Source organism: Ptychodera flava, chromosome 10 (assembly GCF_041260155.1).
Source record: "Ptychodera flava strain L36383 chromosome 10, AS_Pfla_20210202, whole genome shotgun sequence".
Taxonomy (NCBI): Eukaryota; Metazoa; Hemichordata; class Enteropneusta; family Ptychoderidae; genus Ptychodera; species Ptychodera flava.
In genome coordinates, this window is record NC_091937.1 from 36,800,451 (window position 1) to 36,820,505 (window position 20,055).

General features: G+C 38.4%; 1 protein-coding gene across 1 annotated transcript; it reads left to right on the top strand.

The window, feature by feature from the left end:
- Positions 1–10,037: 10,037 nt before the first annotated feature.
- LOC139141636 (complement C1q tumor necrosis factor-related protein 4-like) lies at positions 10,038–11,180 on the top strand. The gene is made up of 2 exons (XM_070711227.1): positions 10,038–10,041; positions 10,765–11,180. Exons 1-2 carry the CDS (start codon positions 10,038–10,040, stop codon positions 11,178–11,180), a joined length of 420 nt encoding a protein of 139 aa, XP_070567328.1.
- Positions 11,181–20,055: the final 8,875 nt, after the last annotated feature.

Here is a 20,055-nt window from a genome sequence, read left to right on the forward strand (position 1 = left end):
TCCATTTTTTGAATTGAAGGAATGGGGAGTGTATATGTTATTGTGGGAGAAATCGGGGGAGGGGTGGAAGCAGTATATTCCATACATCGAATCGTTTACAAAGCACTGTTCAAGCCCCAGCTACCCTGTAAAGTCCCTGAATTCTGACCATATTGAATATGGAAGATATTGATTTCGGATTCAGATTCCTCCACAAACTTCCTTTCGCGGTTAAGTTAGATTTTTGACGAATTTCGATTGATATTCTCTGGCAAAATATTGCAGACTTTGGAAATAAATAAAATTAATAAGTACAAGTACAGTTTTGCCTGCAATCATACATGAAATGTGTTTTCTAATGCGGTGTGCGCGATTGAATAAAGCACTGATGTTATAATCAGAATCAGACTCACGGTGTATCGGGTTTACCAGATGCAGCGTTACATTGGAAATTACAGTCTCCACAATATATCTCATAGATGTAACATTTTGAAGTTGTCATTTAATTAGGCGTATTTATCCCGAGTAGAATTTTCTTACCGTAACAGCGTAATCTTTAAAGGGTCATTGGATGTAACTTGATTTTATTTTTCCCCGCAATTTATATTACGGACACAGGCGCTCCTTAGCTGGGTAGTCTGCTAAAAAGATCGATTTTCGGCTCGATCTATCGATTCCGTAGTCGATATGCCCGCCATTGCAACCTAAATACTCACAAGGTGTGCAACAGAATGACTCAAAAAACACACCACCCGATTTGTCAACTGGCCATGCGCTTACACAAAACATTCAGAACTACACTCTCATATACCTAAGTTGGATCTCAAATTTAACCATCTCCTCAAAAATCACGCCGATGAACGTGTTACTCGCATCGTCCTGAAGAAATCGGGCGTGTTTAGATGCCCAGCGCTGCTAACACGGCCTGCAGAACGATTCTACCATATGACGTTATTTATTCTATTACTGATTGGCTAATCAACGACCAAAATGAAGGTCACAGCAAGACGTCACTGGTGATGTATAGTTGAACCAATCAGCCGTCGCTGACAAGAAAAGGTTCTATCGGGAGAGAAAGTCGATGCCAACTGGTGCAAGACCAGTGCATGCTGTGCAAAATGCACAGTGTCTGATCCTTTCTCTCACTTTCCGGAAAAGAAGAAGAAAGGGGGCTCGTGTTTTGAAATCAAAAACGACGAAAATATTATCAGAAATCGCAGCAGTCGTCCCTCTGCAGGACCATTTCAGGGAATGGCATGATTGCAATCCGAGCCCTATTCTCTAGATCTTACCAAACACTGACACCATCTAAATCCTGAACTACATCCTGTCAGTTTCTAGAAGTGTTTCCTTTTTGGTCTGCTGGAATTAGAGATTCAATGCAATGGAGATAAATATCCGTGTATTGTACAACAGCTTTGTTTTGTTTGTAGAATACAGTTTCCAGTTCAATTAACACGACTTGAACAAATTTACGATAATGGGAGAGTGTAATAATGTTGGTTTAATCTTCAAACGTTAGTTCACCTGTTTTTCCTTTTTCGCAATACACGTGTTCTTATGGGCTATTGATAATATTACAATAATCGCAATCATACTAATCCATAAACCAATAACACTAGGTCAGAATTTGTAAGACAACAGTTGTAAACATAGACACAAAACAGTACACAACAGACAGTAAATAGACGGTACACAAACAAAGTCAAATTCATGAAAGAAAGATGTATGGACCTCGGCCAAAAGACCAAGAAGTGATGTCAGGTGTTTCGAAAATAGTTAGCGCATCCTGCTCCACATGTGGCACCCGCCATATATCAATCTGTAAGTCAGATAGGTAGTGGTCACTAACTAAGGCCCCAGCGTTGGAAACGCATTAAGTTATAAAATTTAACTCATTGTTCAAATTAAGGTAGAACGCGCCTCGGGGACAAACTTTTACAATTCTCTTCTAATATACTACTTGTGGTGGTTCATTTTAAAGCTATTGGTGTTAGAAAACTTTTTACCGGGTTAGTTTTTCGAAATTCAAAAATTTTTATTTTTCTCCATAGATTTAATACAGCCTGTGGCCATTTGAATTTCAAATATCGGTAAATCTTGGGTTATTTGTTTCTCTAGTACCAAAATTTGCACTGTGACCCCTGATTTTTATTTATGATTATGAAAGAGAATAGTTTAAAAGATTCCTTTCGAAAAGTTTGAACAAATGTTTAAGTCTCTCACTTTCGAGGCACATACTACCTTTAAGTTTCTCGCACAAATTATCGTCAAGATTCAGATTTCAATTTAATATCCTCAAACCTTTCATTGCACTGATATAATTTGCTAAACATTTTATCGTTTTCTTCCTATTGAATTCGAACTCACCTCGATAGCGAAATTCCACCGTAACTGGGAAACTCGTCTAAGGCAATGCAAAGATTGCTATCGCAGGATAAACCCTTTCTCTTGACCATATGTGAAATAAACTAACTGGCAAGATCCATTTCAGACAATTGCTATCAATGTCATTGGTAGAATTGAGGTCAGGAGATCGGGTTTGGGGTGAAATGACTTGGTTGTGCTCGTCTTCGCCTTGTGACATTCTGTCGATTGTATCAAGGGCTCTGTTCAGAAGATCCTCCATTTTCAAAACTTTTGCTTCCAAATCGTTCAAACGATTAAGCATCTTCTCGGTTAATCGGTCATGAGTTGGTGGCTTTTGGGAGCCATGCGATGATACACCAGTCGTTGTTATCTGAATCGGGATTTGGTTAGGCGACTCCGCGTTTGAAACGCATTCCATCGAGAGTACGACCAGCTGAACGGCAACTAAAAGGCGTACAAACGTCATTTTAATACAAGCCCCTTGTATTGTTGACTACATGAGCAGCGTTTGCTGTGAAAGTGCCTCTGTAGCACAAAGCACCTGAATTTATAGAAGGGGCAGAAACATCCGGCCGGAATGGGGCGGGTAAATATTTTGCTCATCTGCCACAAGCTGAGTCAGTGCTCGCAAATCGTAACCGCAACTGATGAATATTCGTAACCCCGTTTATGTACATTTATACATTCTGGGTACACGAGACTTTTTCAAAGAAAGCAATGTGATGAGATGATGGCTAAACCAATCAGCATGTCTACACGCTATATCACATGGGCAAATTTATCGCATTAAATGCTAGGGGTCACTCGTACTTCCGTGAACTAAAGGAAGAATGTTCAGACGTCTAGCTGGGCCTCTTTTAGAGGGTACATCAAAACCATATCTTTATTATTTTTCACAGGAACAAGTGTATATTCGTTTTTTGTCGTCCAGTAATTTGACGTGGTATTCATCAATTTCAATGTGGGAAGACTCACTTTTACGGAGAAGACTCATCCGAGATGAACTAGCAAGGCCATGTCTCATCATATTGTCACAGGCTGAGCGGATCTTGAGCAAACTAGGGAATCTGATTTTTCCCGGTCATTGTCATATGTCCTCAAATAAACTTGGTCTGAACATGGCATGGGGCGGTGTGACGTCATCACGCAGCAAACAGCGCGATCGTATAACAAACTAATCGGTGTATAATCCCAGTTCAAAGTAGATGTATGGCAAATTGGTGTCTCTTTTCTGCAAGCAAGGAAGAAAGGAAGGAAGGACAATTACTCTTTCTAGGAAATTTGTCAATCGGGAAATCCCCCCTTTTTCCACAAAAACTCCTTGCTCGACTATAATTCAAATCTCTGTCTGCTGTAACTTTTGATGTAATTTTCAATTTTCCAAATTTCCAAATTTGTTTCGTTTTTTGACTAGACGGAATGGGGAGTGTACACGTTATAGTGCCAGTAATCGGGGGGGGAGGGGGGGGACGCAGAATATTCCATACATCGAATCGTTTAAAAAGCACCGTCCACCCCGTCCCCGCTACTCTTGCAAAACCCCCTGAATTCTCACCATTTTAAATTTGGAAGACATCGGATTCGGATTCCGCCACAAACTTCCCCTTCCGTCGTTCAGTTAGATTTTTGACTAATTCCTGTTGATATTCTCTGGCAAAATATTGCAGACTTTGGAAATAAATAAAATTAATAAGTACAAGTACAGTTTTACCTGCAATCATACATGAAATGTGTTTTCTATAGCAGTGTGCACGATTGAATAAAGCGCTGAAATTATAATCAATTCAGGCTCACGGTGTATCGGGTTTACCAGATGCAGCGTGACATTGGAAACTACAATGTCCACATAATATCTCATAGATGTAAAATTTTGAAGTTTTCATTTAATTAGGCGTATATATCATAGATGTAAAATTTTGAAGCTTCATTTAATTAGGCGTATTTATCCCGAGTACAATTTTCTTACCGTAGCAGCGTAATCGTTAAAGGGTCATTGGATGTAACTTGATTTTATTTTTCTGCAATTTTTTACGGATGTCAACTACAGTTTCTTGTTCTACTCCCAAAAACATGTCGAGATGCAATATTCAGCTTGTCAACTGATGTTTAGACTACATTGTTATTGTTGCAGTGAATTCTGCTCCGGGCTACATTCAAATGTAAACAACATTAATGAATTATGCTATAGGCGCTGTTTTTGTGAGTTAAATAGTTGGACGCCGGGTGTTTCTAAGTACCTTTGGGAGTAGTACAAGAACTTCCCATTTGCCATTCAAACAAAAATAGTGAAAGAAAATCATCAAAAGTTACTGGCCCTTTAAGGTTGAGACATGGTGTCGGGAACCTCGAAGCTTTTATATTCTGAAAAGTCAACTCCACCGTCAAGCGTCATTTTAAGGGAAAATGAATTGCTCTTGTGCGAGTTTCTTGTATTTCGTGCACGATATCATGCACCTCATCATCATAGCTGCAACATCTAAATTATACGATGTGGATTATGACAGTCATGTTTTTACTTTCATCAATCACCATCTTACCTTGGATACAGTGTTTACATTGGTCGTATTGGTCCCATACGACCTTTGAGCGCAGTTCCAGTGACTGTATCCCTTTAATGGAAATTTTAAAGCTCCATCGTATTCATAACTAAAACGGAAATAAAACGTTAAGATATTAAGATTAAATGTGTAATATCTATGAAACAGCAGAAGATATTGGGACAATTTTACGCTACATTGTGACTGGACGTCTTACCATAAATTCAGTATTGTTTCCATAAAAGTTATCTCATCGTCCAAATTAAGTTTCTCGCACAAATTGTAGGATTCAGATTTCAATTTAATATCGTCAAACCTTTCATTACACTGATATAATTTGTTAAACATGTTATCGTTTTCTTCCCGTTAATTCGAACTCAACGTGATAGCGAAATTCCACCGTAACGGAATAACTCATCTAAGGCAATGAAAGATTGCCATTGCAGGATAAACCTTATCTCCTGACCAAGTACATGTGAAATAAATTAACTGGCAAGATCGATTTCAGGATATAGCCACCAATGTCATAGGATTGCGGTCAGGAGATCGGATTTGGAGTGCAATTGAAATATTTGCCCTCGATCTTGCCGGTAACGCGTTAGCTATATCCTGTTATACCACTCCAGGTCATGTGACTTACTGTTTTTGCCATCCATGTATCCCTAAAATCACGACTGCCAGCTATTGTTCTTATGCAAATTAGTAATCAGTGCACACTTTTATTCATATGTAAATAAGTAATCACCACACTTAATAAAAAAAATCATCATATCAATAAAAGTGTAAAGATTACTTATTTAAATATGAAAAAAAGTATGAACGATTACTAATTTGCATGAGAGCAATAGGTCCAGTCGAGATGCGTAAAGCATTCACACACATTCAATAACACAATGATGACAATATTTCAACTGATATGTTATAACATCACATTTTATAATTCAATATTAACTTTCTTTAAACCATGCTCAATATAAACAACATGATTATTGATGAAGATCTGTCTATTTTTAGATTCAGCGTCTTCTTGGGTTGGACCAATCCTGCCTTTCTTTTATGTTGTTTCGTAGCAACTTAAGGAAACTGGTATACTTACAGCTTCCTCTGATTTAACACTAGATGGAAATGGTACATGTATTCGACACATGCTTTGTAGTGAGATCGACAAATATTTGAGGCGCGTAAACCGTAATCTGATCTGTGACCTGTTTGTTCTTTGATAAGCTGCTCGTCGAATCCCTGATGGTACAAAGATGTTGCCACATTCACCTGAAATTATCAAACACAAAACATATGTCACAAATAGCATGGAAATAAGTACAGCCTTTTTATTAATACGTTTGTGGAATAGAGGAAAGAAATTCTGTGATATTGCTGCACACACAACAAATATTTTGATCAATGAATTTTATTTTATAACTTTACAGAATTCGTTTTATGATTGTATAAATATATTAAGAAAGGAATAAATTACCTTGCCAGAATGTCCCGCGTGATGGCCTTCTATCCAAGCCATCTCGCACATTTGCTTCACGTAAAGACGCCTACTTACTGGGAGGAAAACTTGATTACCCCTTGCAAGGGTTGTCGATAGTACGGTCCTGTCGGCGGTATCATAGCCAAGCACTTTTTATAAGTTGAACTACACATCGTGGATTGATGCACTCCGTAGTAGCAGCGGCTGCTCTTATAGGGCAGTTTGCCCGTGTAAAATCCACTTTGGTTGTCTTTAGGGACTGGTCAGTTTCTTCAGCCGGGGGGGGGCGGTGGATTCATGGGGGGGGGGGGTCACCCTGTTTTTACTTTGGTGATAGGGGGGGTCACAATGTTTTTGAAATACCCAATGGGGGGGTCAGTGTGTTTTTGAATTTTGACACAGGCTCATCATTGCCTAAAATGCTAGTGTCAGCCACAAATTTCATCATTCAGTTGTATTTTTCGGCGCGCCCTTCGGGCGCGTAACTTTTAATAATCACTCATATTTTTCAGCACGCCCAACTTTAACATATCAAGCATACATACATCAGAGATATCTGTATGTTCAATATTTTTCAGCGTGCTCTTCAAGCTCATTACTTTAATATATCAGACATTTTTCAGCATGCCCTTCAGGTGCATGACTTAAATATACAAGGCATATATATATAGAAAGCAACATGCACAAATATTTCACAATATATATTTGATACAGTGACTTATTTTAGAGATAGAAAAATGAGAAGATATCTTTCCTTCAATTATTTTCCTTTGTGTCACAGGTTTTCTGTAGCAAGATGCTTTTTTATGAACAAAATAATAGTTAAAAAAGGCAGTTTTTGTCATTATTAGCTGTGCTTTTATGGTTTCAATGTTACAAGAAAAGGTCCTCTCAGACACTGTACACATCAGATTTGGCTAAAAAAGCTCTCTATGGCTCCTCAGGAGATTTAATTGGATGGTTGGCAAGTCTTAACACCCATCAAAGTTTTTGATTCACTGCTTTTTCCTCTTTGATATTAATGATTGACATCCATTTCTGTACAACAGTTCAGGACATCTGGTTAAGCATAGAAAGTGTGAAATACATTCACAGCTCATTCAAAATACAGCTCATTCAAATGTACTGTATTCAAACTTTAAAATTGACACTTTGAAATTCCTATCTTACAACTGACATGTTAACAATTTCATTAAAACATAGAATGACTATTTAAAATATAAATATATATGTAAAATGTATATAATTTATGTCCACCTTTTGTTTTACCTACGTCGCGCGCCGGGGGGGGGGGGGTCACCCTGTTTTCGAAATTTGGAATAGGGGGGGTCACCTTGTTTTCAAAATTTGGAATAGGAGGAGGGTCAGCCACTTTTTGACGTCGGTAAAATAATCCACCGCCCCCCCCCCCGGTCGAAGAAACTGACCAGTCCCTTACATGGCCGTCCATGGACCTCTAGGAAGTCTCTAGGGTCATCAGATCAGACAAGTTGACAAGATCCATCTTGACCAGTCAAAAACACGAAAATGGCATTGAAAGCCTGATGCATTCACGAGGCAATCACATGCATCTACAGATTGAATGCCTTCTCCGTAGCCAATAGCCAAAACGACAGAGTAAGGCCAGCCATTTTATTTAACCAATCAGACTAAAACAGTTTCCTTCTACACAGGTGCATTATACCACTCTGTAGCCCTTATTCAAATGCAGATTTGCAGTTGACCAGAGCCCTTGTCCTACTTGTCTGGGATAGGTCGTTCTCCCCAACTCGTATGCCGGGTGCATAATGACCTCTATGAACCTTTCGACGTAAAATGGGTCGCTCCATTCCATTGTGGGTGTGATTACACACCTACTCGTGCGATTAACTATACAAATTGATCTATGCACTTCGCTCCATTGTAATTGCTACGAGCCCGTAAGAGACGGGCAGGCAATTCGAATCATGCCCTGTTTTGATATAAATCAAGGCATGTGTTATTTTATTACGTAGGTGACATCAAATGGCCCATCGAGTTACAACCATTGCATGTACTGCGGGTTAAGGCTTTGTAAACCACTCCTGTACCGTTTTACAAATTCTCAACTTTGTTCTCTGAACATCAACTTTACAAATTGAAGCTCAAAGGTATACAGTCACCTGTAATCTAAATATGCCCATATATGGTCAAAGGGGCGTTCCTTGGTATTCAAAATGCCCATGTGAGGGCGCTGTTTTTTAAAAAGTGGCCAACCGCTTAAAATCTGTGATTGGTTAGATTTTCTCTTTCCATGGTAACTGTGGCAAAATTGGAACAGGTGACAGTATACCTTTAAACAAGAGACTGTGTACCCGAGGGTAGGTAACCATTTGCTTGACGTCAGGGTTCCAAATTGTCTCCCGCCTCAAGGGTTCATAGTCCTTGTTTGGGCTATAATATTTTCATTTCATGCCTATGTTACACAGAATTCTTTCAAAATGTTTGAGTTAATTTGCAAATGACAGGCATGTGCTTTACCCCACTTTAGACGAAAATACATTAAAAAATAGAACTATTTTCATTATCGAATGGCGCAAATCCCGAAGTTGTCAAGATGAAAATAGGTCCGGTTCTGTCCGGTTCAGTCAAATGATGATTTTGCGGCCCACTACGTCATTGACGAGTTATCATTGAATCCGATGGGGCGCTCAAAGTTCGATGTATAATTAATGTAATGACACGTTCCATTAGCTGCAACTCACTTGATGTACTCCATGTCCGACCAGGATTTATTTTGTCAACAATAGCATTTCACATTGTATATGATGCGTTATTGTTTACCTCGAGCCGCGTTCCTGAGTAACGCTACGGTAATAAAGCCATCACATTTGTGCAATAATTTCTCGTATGCATTTCTAAACTACAATCATTCTCCTTATGCATTTCTAAACTACAATCATTCTCCTTATTATCCGAGTTGCTATCGACAAACGTTCGATTCGTAAACAAAACCATTGCGAGATTCAAACGTCTGGTTCTGATTGCATTCACGAAAGTGTAGCCGGCTAAATGGGTTGATATTTTATGGAAATCCTGTGCATTTAAGCAGGTATAATATTTTATGTCTGTTTGGGTTTTTCCGGGGAGGGGGGGTTCCTGTTTTAATTCTTGAAAGATGAGAAAGTGAACTGAGAGAATATAATCAAATCGAGTGTGATCACGTGATGCTTCATTAGCGAAGTAGCCACCCGACCCGTCGCTCAGTTTCAGTACGTGTTGATTTCATTGCAAAATGGTTTCAAACTTTACGAAAGGCATAATATTTCTTCCCATCGAACTCTCTTTTCTGATGATCGGATTTCGCTGCCTGTACAATGAAATTTACAATAATTTACACATCACGCCTTTCGTATTCTGACAACTTGATATTCTTTGTTTGTTTACCAATGTATTGTGATAAGATTTAATTTAGCAAGCAATGTTATGTTCAAAACTTTGCAGAATGTCATTTCAACCACTTATATATCATTCAATAAGGTATACTGTACAGCCTTTAAGACTCTGATTCGGGTATTCGGAAATCGGTCGCACTGCGAAGAGACACTCGCACGCTGAAGCCCTTTATACAAAACCCGCACAAAACCCGCATCAGGGCTGTAAAGATTATTGTTTTTAAGGCCAAAATGAATAAATTATTTATTTTCTGTCCACGCATGAGTAGGTTTTCAGAGCTTTTTGGTTAAACACTGACTTCTCTTTCAGAATTCCATCGTTAACGATTGATTTATGTTTCACAATCAAGCCATGACTTTTGCATCGACAGAAACTGCTTTACGGCAGCCACATTACAAATATTTAAACATGTTGTAACGTAAAACGGTATCCTCTAGCAACCTATAAATTGTAGTTACAGGAAAGGGAATATTGTATAAGAAAACTGTCAATAGGGCAACTTGATTTTGACTTTATTTTTGGGGGGAGTTTATAGCCTCTTACCCGACTACTTTTCGGAGTTTTGGTGGACGTAAAGCACGGAATTTACTTTCTTTGGCTGCATTTCTGAGTAATTTAGGGAGAACGGGAAGAAGAAAATGAGTTTAATTTGCAATGCCTCACGCTGTGCTTTTGATTGGTTCTCACGATTCAAAGAAATTCACTCTGTCACGTAGTATCAACAATTTTGAATTGACAATTAAGCATCGAACCATTACCAAATTAAAACAATGTCGTGGACAGAAATTGTAAAGTCGTTTAAAATGCAAAGCTTAATAAGTAGCCAAAAGGTGCCGGCTTACAGGATTTTACTGTATGTTACTCTATGTTAACAGTTTATGAAACGGGCCTGTTCACGGAATTCCTAGGTTAAGTTGAAAATAATCTCCACTGTTGGAGAGTTCAGTCTCCGTGTGCGACCAATGTGTTCATCTATTTTTCTTGTAGGACTGAAGAGCTCATTTTCGGCAATTCGAACCCAACCGTTGCTAGGAAACAAAGTAGTCCCCCAGGTTGTCACCTTCCAGCAATGGCAGGCCACCAAAGGTGATGACTTTAATGCAGACGCTGGAGTTTTCAGCGTAAGTATCCCGGGCATTTACTACTTCTCGTTCACCATGCGAACCTACGACAACAAGTACATCGGCGTCACACTGGTGGTGAACGATGCCCCGGTGGTCGCCATGACGACGGACTCGAGCGACCGAAAAGTGATGCAGACCCAGAGTGCAATGGTTCATCTGGCAAGTGGGGACCAGGTATGGCTGATGATGGGACCCTCGGAACACTTCGCCCTCTACGGTAACAACAACAAATACACCACGTTCAACGGCCACCTGCTGTATCCCGACTATGAGGAATGATGCGATCATACAAAGTTCTCATCTGTCAGCATTTAACAAAATATGATCATGACAAGAACACTTGAGAACGTTACACGACCTATTCCTGGACAAACTGCCTGGTGCAGAGTCCATAAGATTCGACGAATCGTATTTTAACGATAATATGCATGTCCATCCTTCCATTATCAGATTATAGTTCTACATCCTCATATGCATGCATGGAATACGATACTAATGTAAGAAATACTTTGCAATTTACAGTTTAAAATTGTAGTAAAAGAACTCAGTACTATTAACGAGGTATGCAGAAGTATACCGAAAAATTAATGTCAATGGTTTCCATAACGATCATGAAGTATCATGTGAGATTGCTTAAAATAAATATCGATAATCAATTGTCAACAATGCGCGGTCGCAGGCTCTTTATTTTTTGTTTTTTTTTGCATGAATGAGTCAATTTCCGCTAGTGTGATACACAAATGAGGATGTCTTGGAGCCCCCTCCCGTAAATATTGTAGTCACACTTCTTCATTATGTAATGATTCTGATAATATGACATAATTTCCGTATTGTTTAGGGTGACCCTATTTTTTTTGTTTCTCATCTCCAGAAGAATACTCGGGCAGGGCGGGCGGTCGAAATAAAAAACAAGTACCAAAAAAAACTGTATTTATTTCAGTTCTATTCAGCCACTGCAATTTCTTGTCTTTCAGTTCACTGTTCTGTGCTCTCTGTCCTTTTAGTCTGAGTCGCTGCAATCTCACAATTCGATGATGGTGGTGCTGTTGCGAGGATTATCGCCTCAGAGGCGGCGCAAATCAAAACGTTTTTTTATTTTCATGTCGGAGCTGAAATTCACGGTCGGCCGGGAGATGAGAAACACAAAAATAAAAAATGTCGCCCTTAGAAGCAGTCAACCCTTTAGAAGCATGGAGAAAGGTTTCCTTAAGGCCAGAGGAAAAAAATCTTGTTCATCGGATTTCTGGACCAAGGTTCAAGAGCGGCGAGCGATGTTTTTTTTACTTTTATTTTTATTTTTAGGCCAAAGGTAACCACGGTCCCTCGGACTTTTTAGCCGGGATGCAGACAAAGCAAAATAATCTTTTCCCCTTTTAGCATAAAATATAAATTGGTGTCATTGGTTTGAACAAAGTCCACCAGCAGAAAGAGCAATGTAAGAAATATAGCAATACGCTCTAATTGAAGGATTAAAGTGGGATTCAAACATTCAATAAAACACAAATATTTTTTCCTCTTAAAGGTCACAGTAAGTATGCTGTTCAACTCTTCAACCGAGGTATCGAGAATGACCCTCATTTGTACACGCTGTGCACGTTTGCTACGAATTTAACCTTCGCAGGCCACCTGCCGTACCAATACCTTCGGCAAAAGGGACTAGATTGATGTCAGCATACAACTTTTTTCTGTAATTTCTGTTTGTAGCTTCTTTTGTACTATTCCGATCGGTGCAAACGCATTTCGGGAATGTGCTTATATTTCTGAATGTTAGATGAAAGGAAACCGATTCACATGAGCAAGTCTTCATGATTATATAGCTTTGGGATTTAATTCTAAATTCACATTTTTTGGTTTCAATAACGAAGAAAACGTCACGACAAAGCGTGATAACAGGCGTTCACTAGTTTCTCTGTACAGAAACATTATTCAGAGGGAAGGTGAAAACAAACGAAATTCGAGAATAACATATATAATACTTTTTATTTCAATTTTCATTTCTTCCCAGCATCATCTCTGTAGTTGGTGCACTGGCTTTAGTGGCCTTAATTACAGGAGTGGTTCTTCTGTGGTTTTGGAGGTAAGAATAGTTGAATGCCATTCACAGCTAAGCTTATGGAATCTTCATCGATCATAGACCGATCACGATTAACGGTCAAAGGATTAGCCACAAACACTAAATATATCTGAATCCGTAGTACAATCGCAATCTGTATATGTGTCAGCAACATATACGCAACACAATCACTCAACGCTGTAAAGTATAGGCTATTTGCGGAGCATCTCTTTGCTTAACAATTCACGAAAGCATTTCAGTGATTGTATTGGCTACTACATATGCAGGTTACACAAATCCTCTTTTAACATTTTTTAACCTTACTTATTTGACGAGTGAGCTCAGTTTATTGTTGGAGAAATACCTCTGTCCCGATATAATCCCAGAGAAGCATGTGAAGGGCAATCTATGGTTGCAATCTTCCAATCTTTTCATAAAATATGTTGCAAAGCAATACTTCGTCTCTTGTCCTGAACAAGTGCCCGTGTCTTTAACAGATTAGGAACCAATGATAAAATTTAACAAAAGTTTTGCTTTTTCCTCGAAAACAACAACCAGGGACATTCTGAAACAGTGATATTGAAATGTCAGTGGTTGTCCTTTACAAAGAAAAAATAAATATGAATCTTCACTGACATATGAAAGTGGAAAACAAACCAGTAAACATGATTTTTATATAGAACACAGATTATAACTTAAAAATGTTCTCATTGCATTGAATATGGCAACCAGGAATAAATTCTTGATTTCGTATCTACAAGCCTTGCGTATATTTCCTGACAAGCAGAGTGTTATTTTCTTACTATGCGCACTTCTGCATTTTAACAGTCAGAGTTTATACAGATAGATGATGATTGTTTGAAAGAAAGCAATGACCTTGATCCCTTAATGTCAGAGACATGCCGCACACTGGTAGGACAAGACAAATATCAATAAATGTCACCGTCACTTAACGCCGTCGTCAGAATATTTCATAATAGATATCCGTCAATATTGACTTTCTTTATTGTGTTCCTTTGTAGAAAAAAAAGAAAGGCAGAACAGGATTCCAGGAATGATTACGTCATCCCCGAGCCGAAGTGCCAAACTGAGACGGTGAATGTTTCTTCAGTATCCATTTCCGCAGGCCATTCTGGGTATACAGATCTGCTGCCAGGTAATTACCTTCCAGAGCATGACTACACGAGTCTCAATCGAAGCGGCACTGGGCCGCATGACGACAATAACCCATTGAACGATTCATACACAGAATTAATAGACATTCCTGTTGCTTCGATCCAAAGCCGTAGCTTTACAGGGCAGGGGTCTGATCATGACTACAATGAGCTAACTAACGATACTGAACTCGGGACGCCAGAATATAAAAATCTAAAGAGAAACTGAACCAGATATGAGCATCGAATTATCTTTCTGGTCGCTTATATTTAGTCTTTCATATCCAGTAGTCTTCCACACCCGAAGTTTATTATTACATGCCTCGTACACTGAACGTCGCGAGTACCATAAGATTCAATGGTAACTCGTTGATGGCGTCGCGGACTCGGACCGCATAGTCATCATTGGACTGAAGGTGAACCGGAACTGTTTTCAACTTGACAACTTCAGGATTAAAAATGATCAAAATTACATTTTTTACTCAGGAAATACCGTTTTTACAAAATCATGCGAAAAAATTCTATAAACCGAATAACAGCGATTTAAATATATTAATGCGCCCTTCGAAGATAAAATCGTTTTATTTTTTTCAACAGATTTTCGTCTAAAGTTAGATAAAGCATGTAATTGTCATTTGTACGTAAACCAAAACATTCGGAGAGAAAATTTATGTCAGAGAGGCATGTAATAAAAACATTATAACCCAATCATGGGACTATGTACCCTCGGGACAGGAGACCATTTGCCCTCCTTGCGTCGGGCAAATGGTCACTTACCCTCGGGCACATAGTCCCATGTTTGGGTTATAATATATACTTCTTCAGTTTTGTACACTAACAACAACATCTTCACCGACTGCGACTTTGTATAACTATTGTTGCATTGGAAGGAAATTAATATTGACTGTACAAATTATTCATTAATTGAGTTTGGAAATCTGTGATTGAGCTATCAAAACGTCACTTCTTGTAACGTTAGGCCAGTGTTCAAGGTACTTTGTATAAAACACTGCATTGACGCAGTCTTCTGTTAGCGGAACTATATATTCGGCTTTATTTTTCCATACTTTATTGCACAACAGTCTACGGGTAACTATATGAAGACCTGAAAGACAGTTTTGTCAGCGACCATTGATTTATGCATTCGAGAGTGTGCTGAGTTAAGTCTTCCCATGGCAGCAAATATCATTTTCAGTATGGTAACTTGTGTTGGGTAAGACCATTCCATGTAATTTTGAATGAATATACATTGTGCAGTCAAATGGTTGTGCATTTACCAGTGCCGATTAAAAACAACTAAGTGGTCGATCAATGTAAATTTTACATTTCACGATAATTGATTATTGTTTTTATGTTTTATTCTTGATATTTACCAAAGACATTTGTTTGATATATTCTCCTGTATAAACTTTTGATGTTTAATATCTTGTCTTTGAAGTAGAACAAATGAACAGCTATTGCTTTTCGAATTCTCATGATAATACTCTGAAGGTAATCGGCCTCCGGCTAGACCATATACCATAAGAATTCACTTTACCCGCTGTCGGTATTGCAACAATCAGGGTAATGAACAACTTCACGAAAAAAGCGGTGATAATATTAGAGTTGTGGGCAAATTCCTTAGCTACTATAACATGGGTTACACAAGATGGAAAACCTTAGAAGAAGGCCATGTGAGTGGGATCAACTCTGTCTATGTGAATCACAACAGCTTGTTTAGCATGTCGGGGTTTTATTACAAGTGTATTGTGTTCCTATAAATCGACATTTACACTGAGACCTAACGACGAATGTAAAAACTTCACATCGGAAATGAAACTATTCATAAGATGCCTAGCAACAGTATCATACCAAGTTTATGTACTTTATTAGTTAATAAACATGCCAAATTGGACTAGACTAGTTGCCATAGAACTATTATCGACCCCTTTTCCGATGTATAATCTTATAAATGTGCAAATTTACTTTTCATTGAGCTGCTTACAATATAACTCAATACAAATGTGATCTAGTGTATACGGCAATGATAAGAATGTACTAGCCTGTGACGAATGCCATTATCGGCGAATAGCAGAAAGAAAATGTTACTTTATGTCTGAATTAACACGGAGAGAAAATATATGCAAATAATACTTGCGCCATCAAACCCCGATCCACTTTTGCAAACTGAATTGCAAAGACATTGTTCAACTGCAGACCATGGGGTGTACACACTTGTTGGCAGAGTATCGCTCCGGTGCGGAAGTGTACCAGCCTCTATTAACTATTTTACGGATCATACCACGATCACAAATCACAAGATTTTGACATTTACACTGTATGCATACAGGACGCCATTGTGTTACCGGCAAGAGAGATAAAAATGAAAGTAATCCTCCTCTTTTATAGTGAGGGCGCTAAACGATACATTCTCTCATAGTTGTGGAGTGGCTGTGATTTTCTCTATACATTCGTGGAAATGTGAATGCGGCGCAGCGTCTCCCAATCCCGTGTCCTAACCTATGAACCAGAGTAGAATTTGTGTAGCTTATTAGCTTTCCCCGACTAAACACTGAGGTACTGTAGTCATTGTGGATTAAGTGTTCATACTGATATTTTCAGAAAGGAAGAGCACCTCTATGTACTTTATCCATTCATTGAGCCCAATAAACCAGCTGCTGTGGTCACGGACAATAATTGTATTGTTATATTTTATTGAAATAAATGTTTTTGATTGTAAAAATTTCGTCATTTCGGTATTTCCTTATGTATCCGTTTCGGTTTTTTTTATCAAAAGTCATGATTGCCATTACGGCTTATTTTCACGCTTCAAACAAGCCACGATGACGACAAAGGTTTATTCTGCCGAAACACGATACAGGTCTTTCAGGCTGACCGTCTACAATTGTGTGTTCATGACACACACTTTCTTTTAAAGTACAGAGTATTGTTGATACGCCAGACATTAATTTTGCCAACTCATTTAATCATTTAATTACAGCCTGGGGTTATAAACAACATTTCTGCCATGTTTGAAGATTGCCAACCGACTCTAAAATATTTAGCGATTTTTTCGAAAAATACCTAATTCTCGAGCTCGGCGTACGCAATTCTGTGTACAGTAATGGACGAGGTCACCTTTAACATTATAATAACAAAACAGAGGTCATGGCCTGCCTGCAAACTGTCACAAGCCTCGTCAGACCAAGAATGGGAGGGGGTGGCTTTTTACATTTCATTTGTCGCTTAAGTTCCACCGACCCCCGCCCCGTAAAAAAAACCGAATGCTCCCCTATAGACATTAATGTACTCGATTGGACTAGGATGGTTACAAGTGCATGATTTTGGAAGAAGTTTCGGAATTTTAATTCCCTGTACATTGTAGTCTATGAGGAAACTAAGAATATTTATATTTTTTAACAATACAAAACCAGACGGAAAATTATCCGTGCACGTCGCGGCGAGAGTATTTCTTCTCTCGCAAAGTATAATAATTTTGGACTAGTACAAGAGATTTTAAGCTGTGAGAATCATCGGTCCAATAATTTTGCCCGATTTTCACTCAGAGGTCGTCTTTTTTCAAACGAACCACAGGCGACCCAATAGGTTCTGAGTTTTTCACACTGTTTTCTCTATCATTTTCTCTTCTTTCTTCATGCTCTGAATGATCGGAATAAATAAAATAAATGGTTTATATAACCTAACCTAGCCTCTGTGACTCTTTATTTATTTTACACTCCATTACAAGGACGTATATCTCTCATACACACATGCTGTAATTAATTAGTCAACACAACTAATTATGCTAATCCGTGGACTTATCAGAGGTTGGTCAACATCGGAAAGATAGTGATGTTAATGAAAAGGGGTAACCATTCTATCTTTCCGATGTTGACCAACCCGTAAAATCCCTGATAAGTCCACGGATTAACATAATTAGTTGTGTTGACTAATTAATTACAGCATGTGTGTATGAGAGATATACGTCCTTGTAATGGAGTGTAAAATAAATAAAGAGTCACAGAGGCTAGGTTAGGTTATATAAACCATTTATTTTATTTATTCCGATCATTCAGAGCATGAAGAAAGAAGAGAAAATGATAGAGAAAACAGTGTGAAAAACTCAGAACCTATTGGGTGGCCTGTGAACGAACCCAAAGTTTTGGCAAGGATTGAATGCCATCAGGGGGTGACTCACCCCACTGACATGGTGTGGGCCCTGTTGACTGTATTTACCCCGATTCATGCGTATTTCGGATTTTTCATGTCACATTTAGCATACTGATTAGTAATACTGATTAGTATTGTGAATATATGAAAATGGATAGACGCACTCGACCCTCAAAAGTTACGAACGTTTGTTATATTCGTTTCGCCAAATTTCCTTCGATTGCTAAATAAGGAAGAGTGCCTGGGGACACGCAGATCGGGCATTTGATGGAATAGCATCAGCGCCGGACACGATCGTCCCACGAGGACAGTGAAATCGGAATCAATGTTAACTGATAGAAAATGTTATAAGCCAATTAAGATTAGCGATGTCACTTCTACAACTCTTCAAAGAAAGCATGTAAAGTCCTGTCCCTGAAAATACCATTATATAACTTATCCTGTCAATAGAATTTTGACGGGGGAAAGGAGTGGGGGGAGGGGAGGGCAAAGACGATTAAAAGCACTGCGTGAAATTGCGAGGTCTCGCGAGAGTACTGAAAAAATCACATTTTTCGTAAAAATATGAATTTTTAGCATGTAATTTGTAAACCATCATGTTATTGCCCATTCAGAGAACCTGGAGGCAAAAAACCGCTTCCTCCTGCTATCTGGTATTCGAAAACGGCAGGCAGAAAAATCTGGGGCGACAAATTGGACAATGCGACCCCCCCCCCCAAAAAAAAAATTATAAGATTTGATTCATTAACCCTTTGCACCCTCTGGCCCGGGGGTGAAAAATTGGGCCCTTCAAAAGTGTTTGCAAGAAAACGAGTGACCCTCCCCAATTTTCGTACGTGCACAAAAACAGCGACCATCCCCAGATGTCACAGTTCGTATCAATAATATCTTAATTGACTTATAATTTCTCATTTGACCTTTGAACTTTCAAAAAATCCTCTTTGAACCTTACAAATAATCACTTTGGTGAAATTCCAATATAATATTTTTGTTTTTCAGATATGCTCTTTCAAACATAATATTCTCATCATATACATTTATATCAATTTTCAAACTTTTATAAAAGCTCAGATTTAGCTAGGTTTGTATCGTAAAAAAATTATTCAAAGTTTCCTCGCAGACAACAATGTATAGAGAATCAACATTTTTTTGTGTAATTCCAAAATCAAATTTCTTGCACACACATTAACTTGTAATCACCCTAGTCTAATCAAGCACACTAATATCAATAATCAAGAGTACATAAATACACAGATTTAGCTAGTTTTGTATTCAAAAAAAGTATTCATAGTTTCCTCATGCGCTGCAATGTATAGTGAATCAAGCAACATTTTGGTTAAATTCCAAGGGAAACTGTTGTTACAAATGAGCAGGTTTTAATTACATTAGATGATGTGCGCAAGTCCCTGAAAAATACAGAAACTAGAAAAAGCCCTGGCCCAGACAACATTAGCGGTTATATCCTTAAATCATGTGCCAATCAGTTATGTGACATTTTTCATTTTACTTACCAACGGTCCCTTGATCTCCAGAAAATACCTAACTTGTGGAAACAAGCTACTGTAGTACCTATTGCAAAGAAAGCATCGCCTAAGGTTCTAAATGATTTAGACCCGTGGCCCTTACGTCACTGGTAATGAAATCCTTTGAAAAAAATCATCAAACGGTATATTTTAGATAAAACCCAGAATATGTTAGATCCTTTGCAGTTTGCTTACAGAGCAGGTAGAGGAGTGGAGGATGCCTCATTGACCGTCCTTAATTTAATTTATAATCACATTGAATGAAATAAAACACA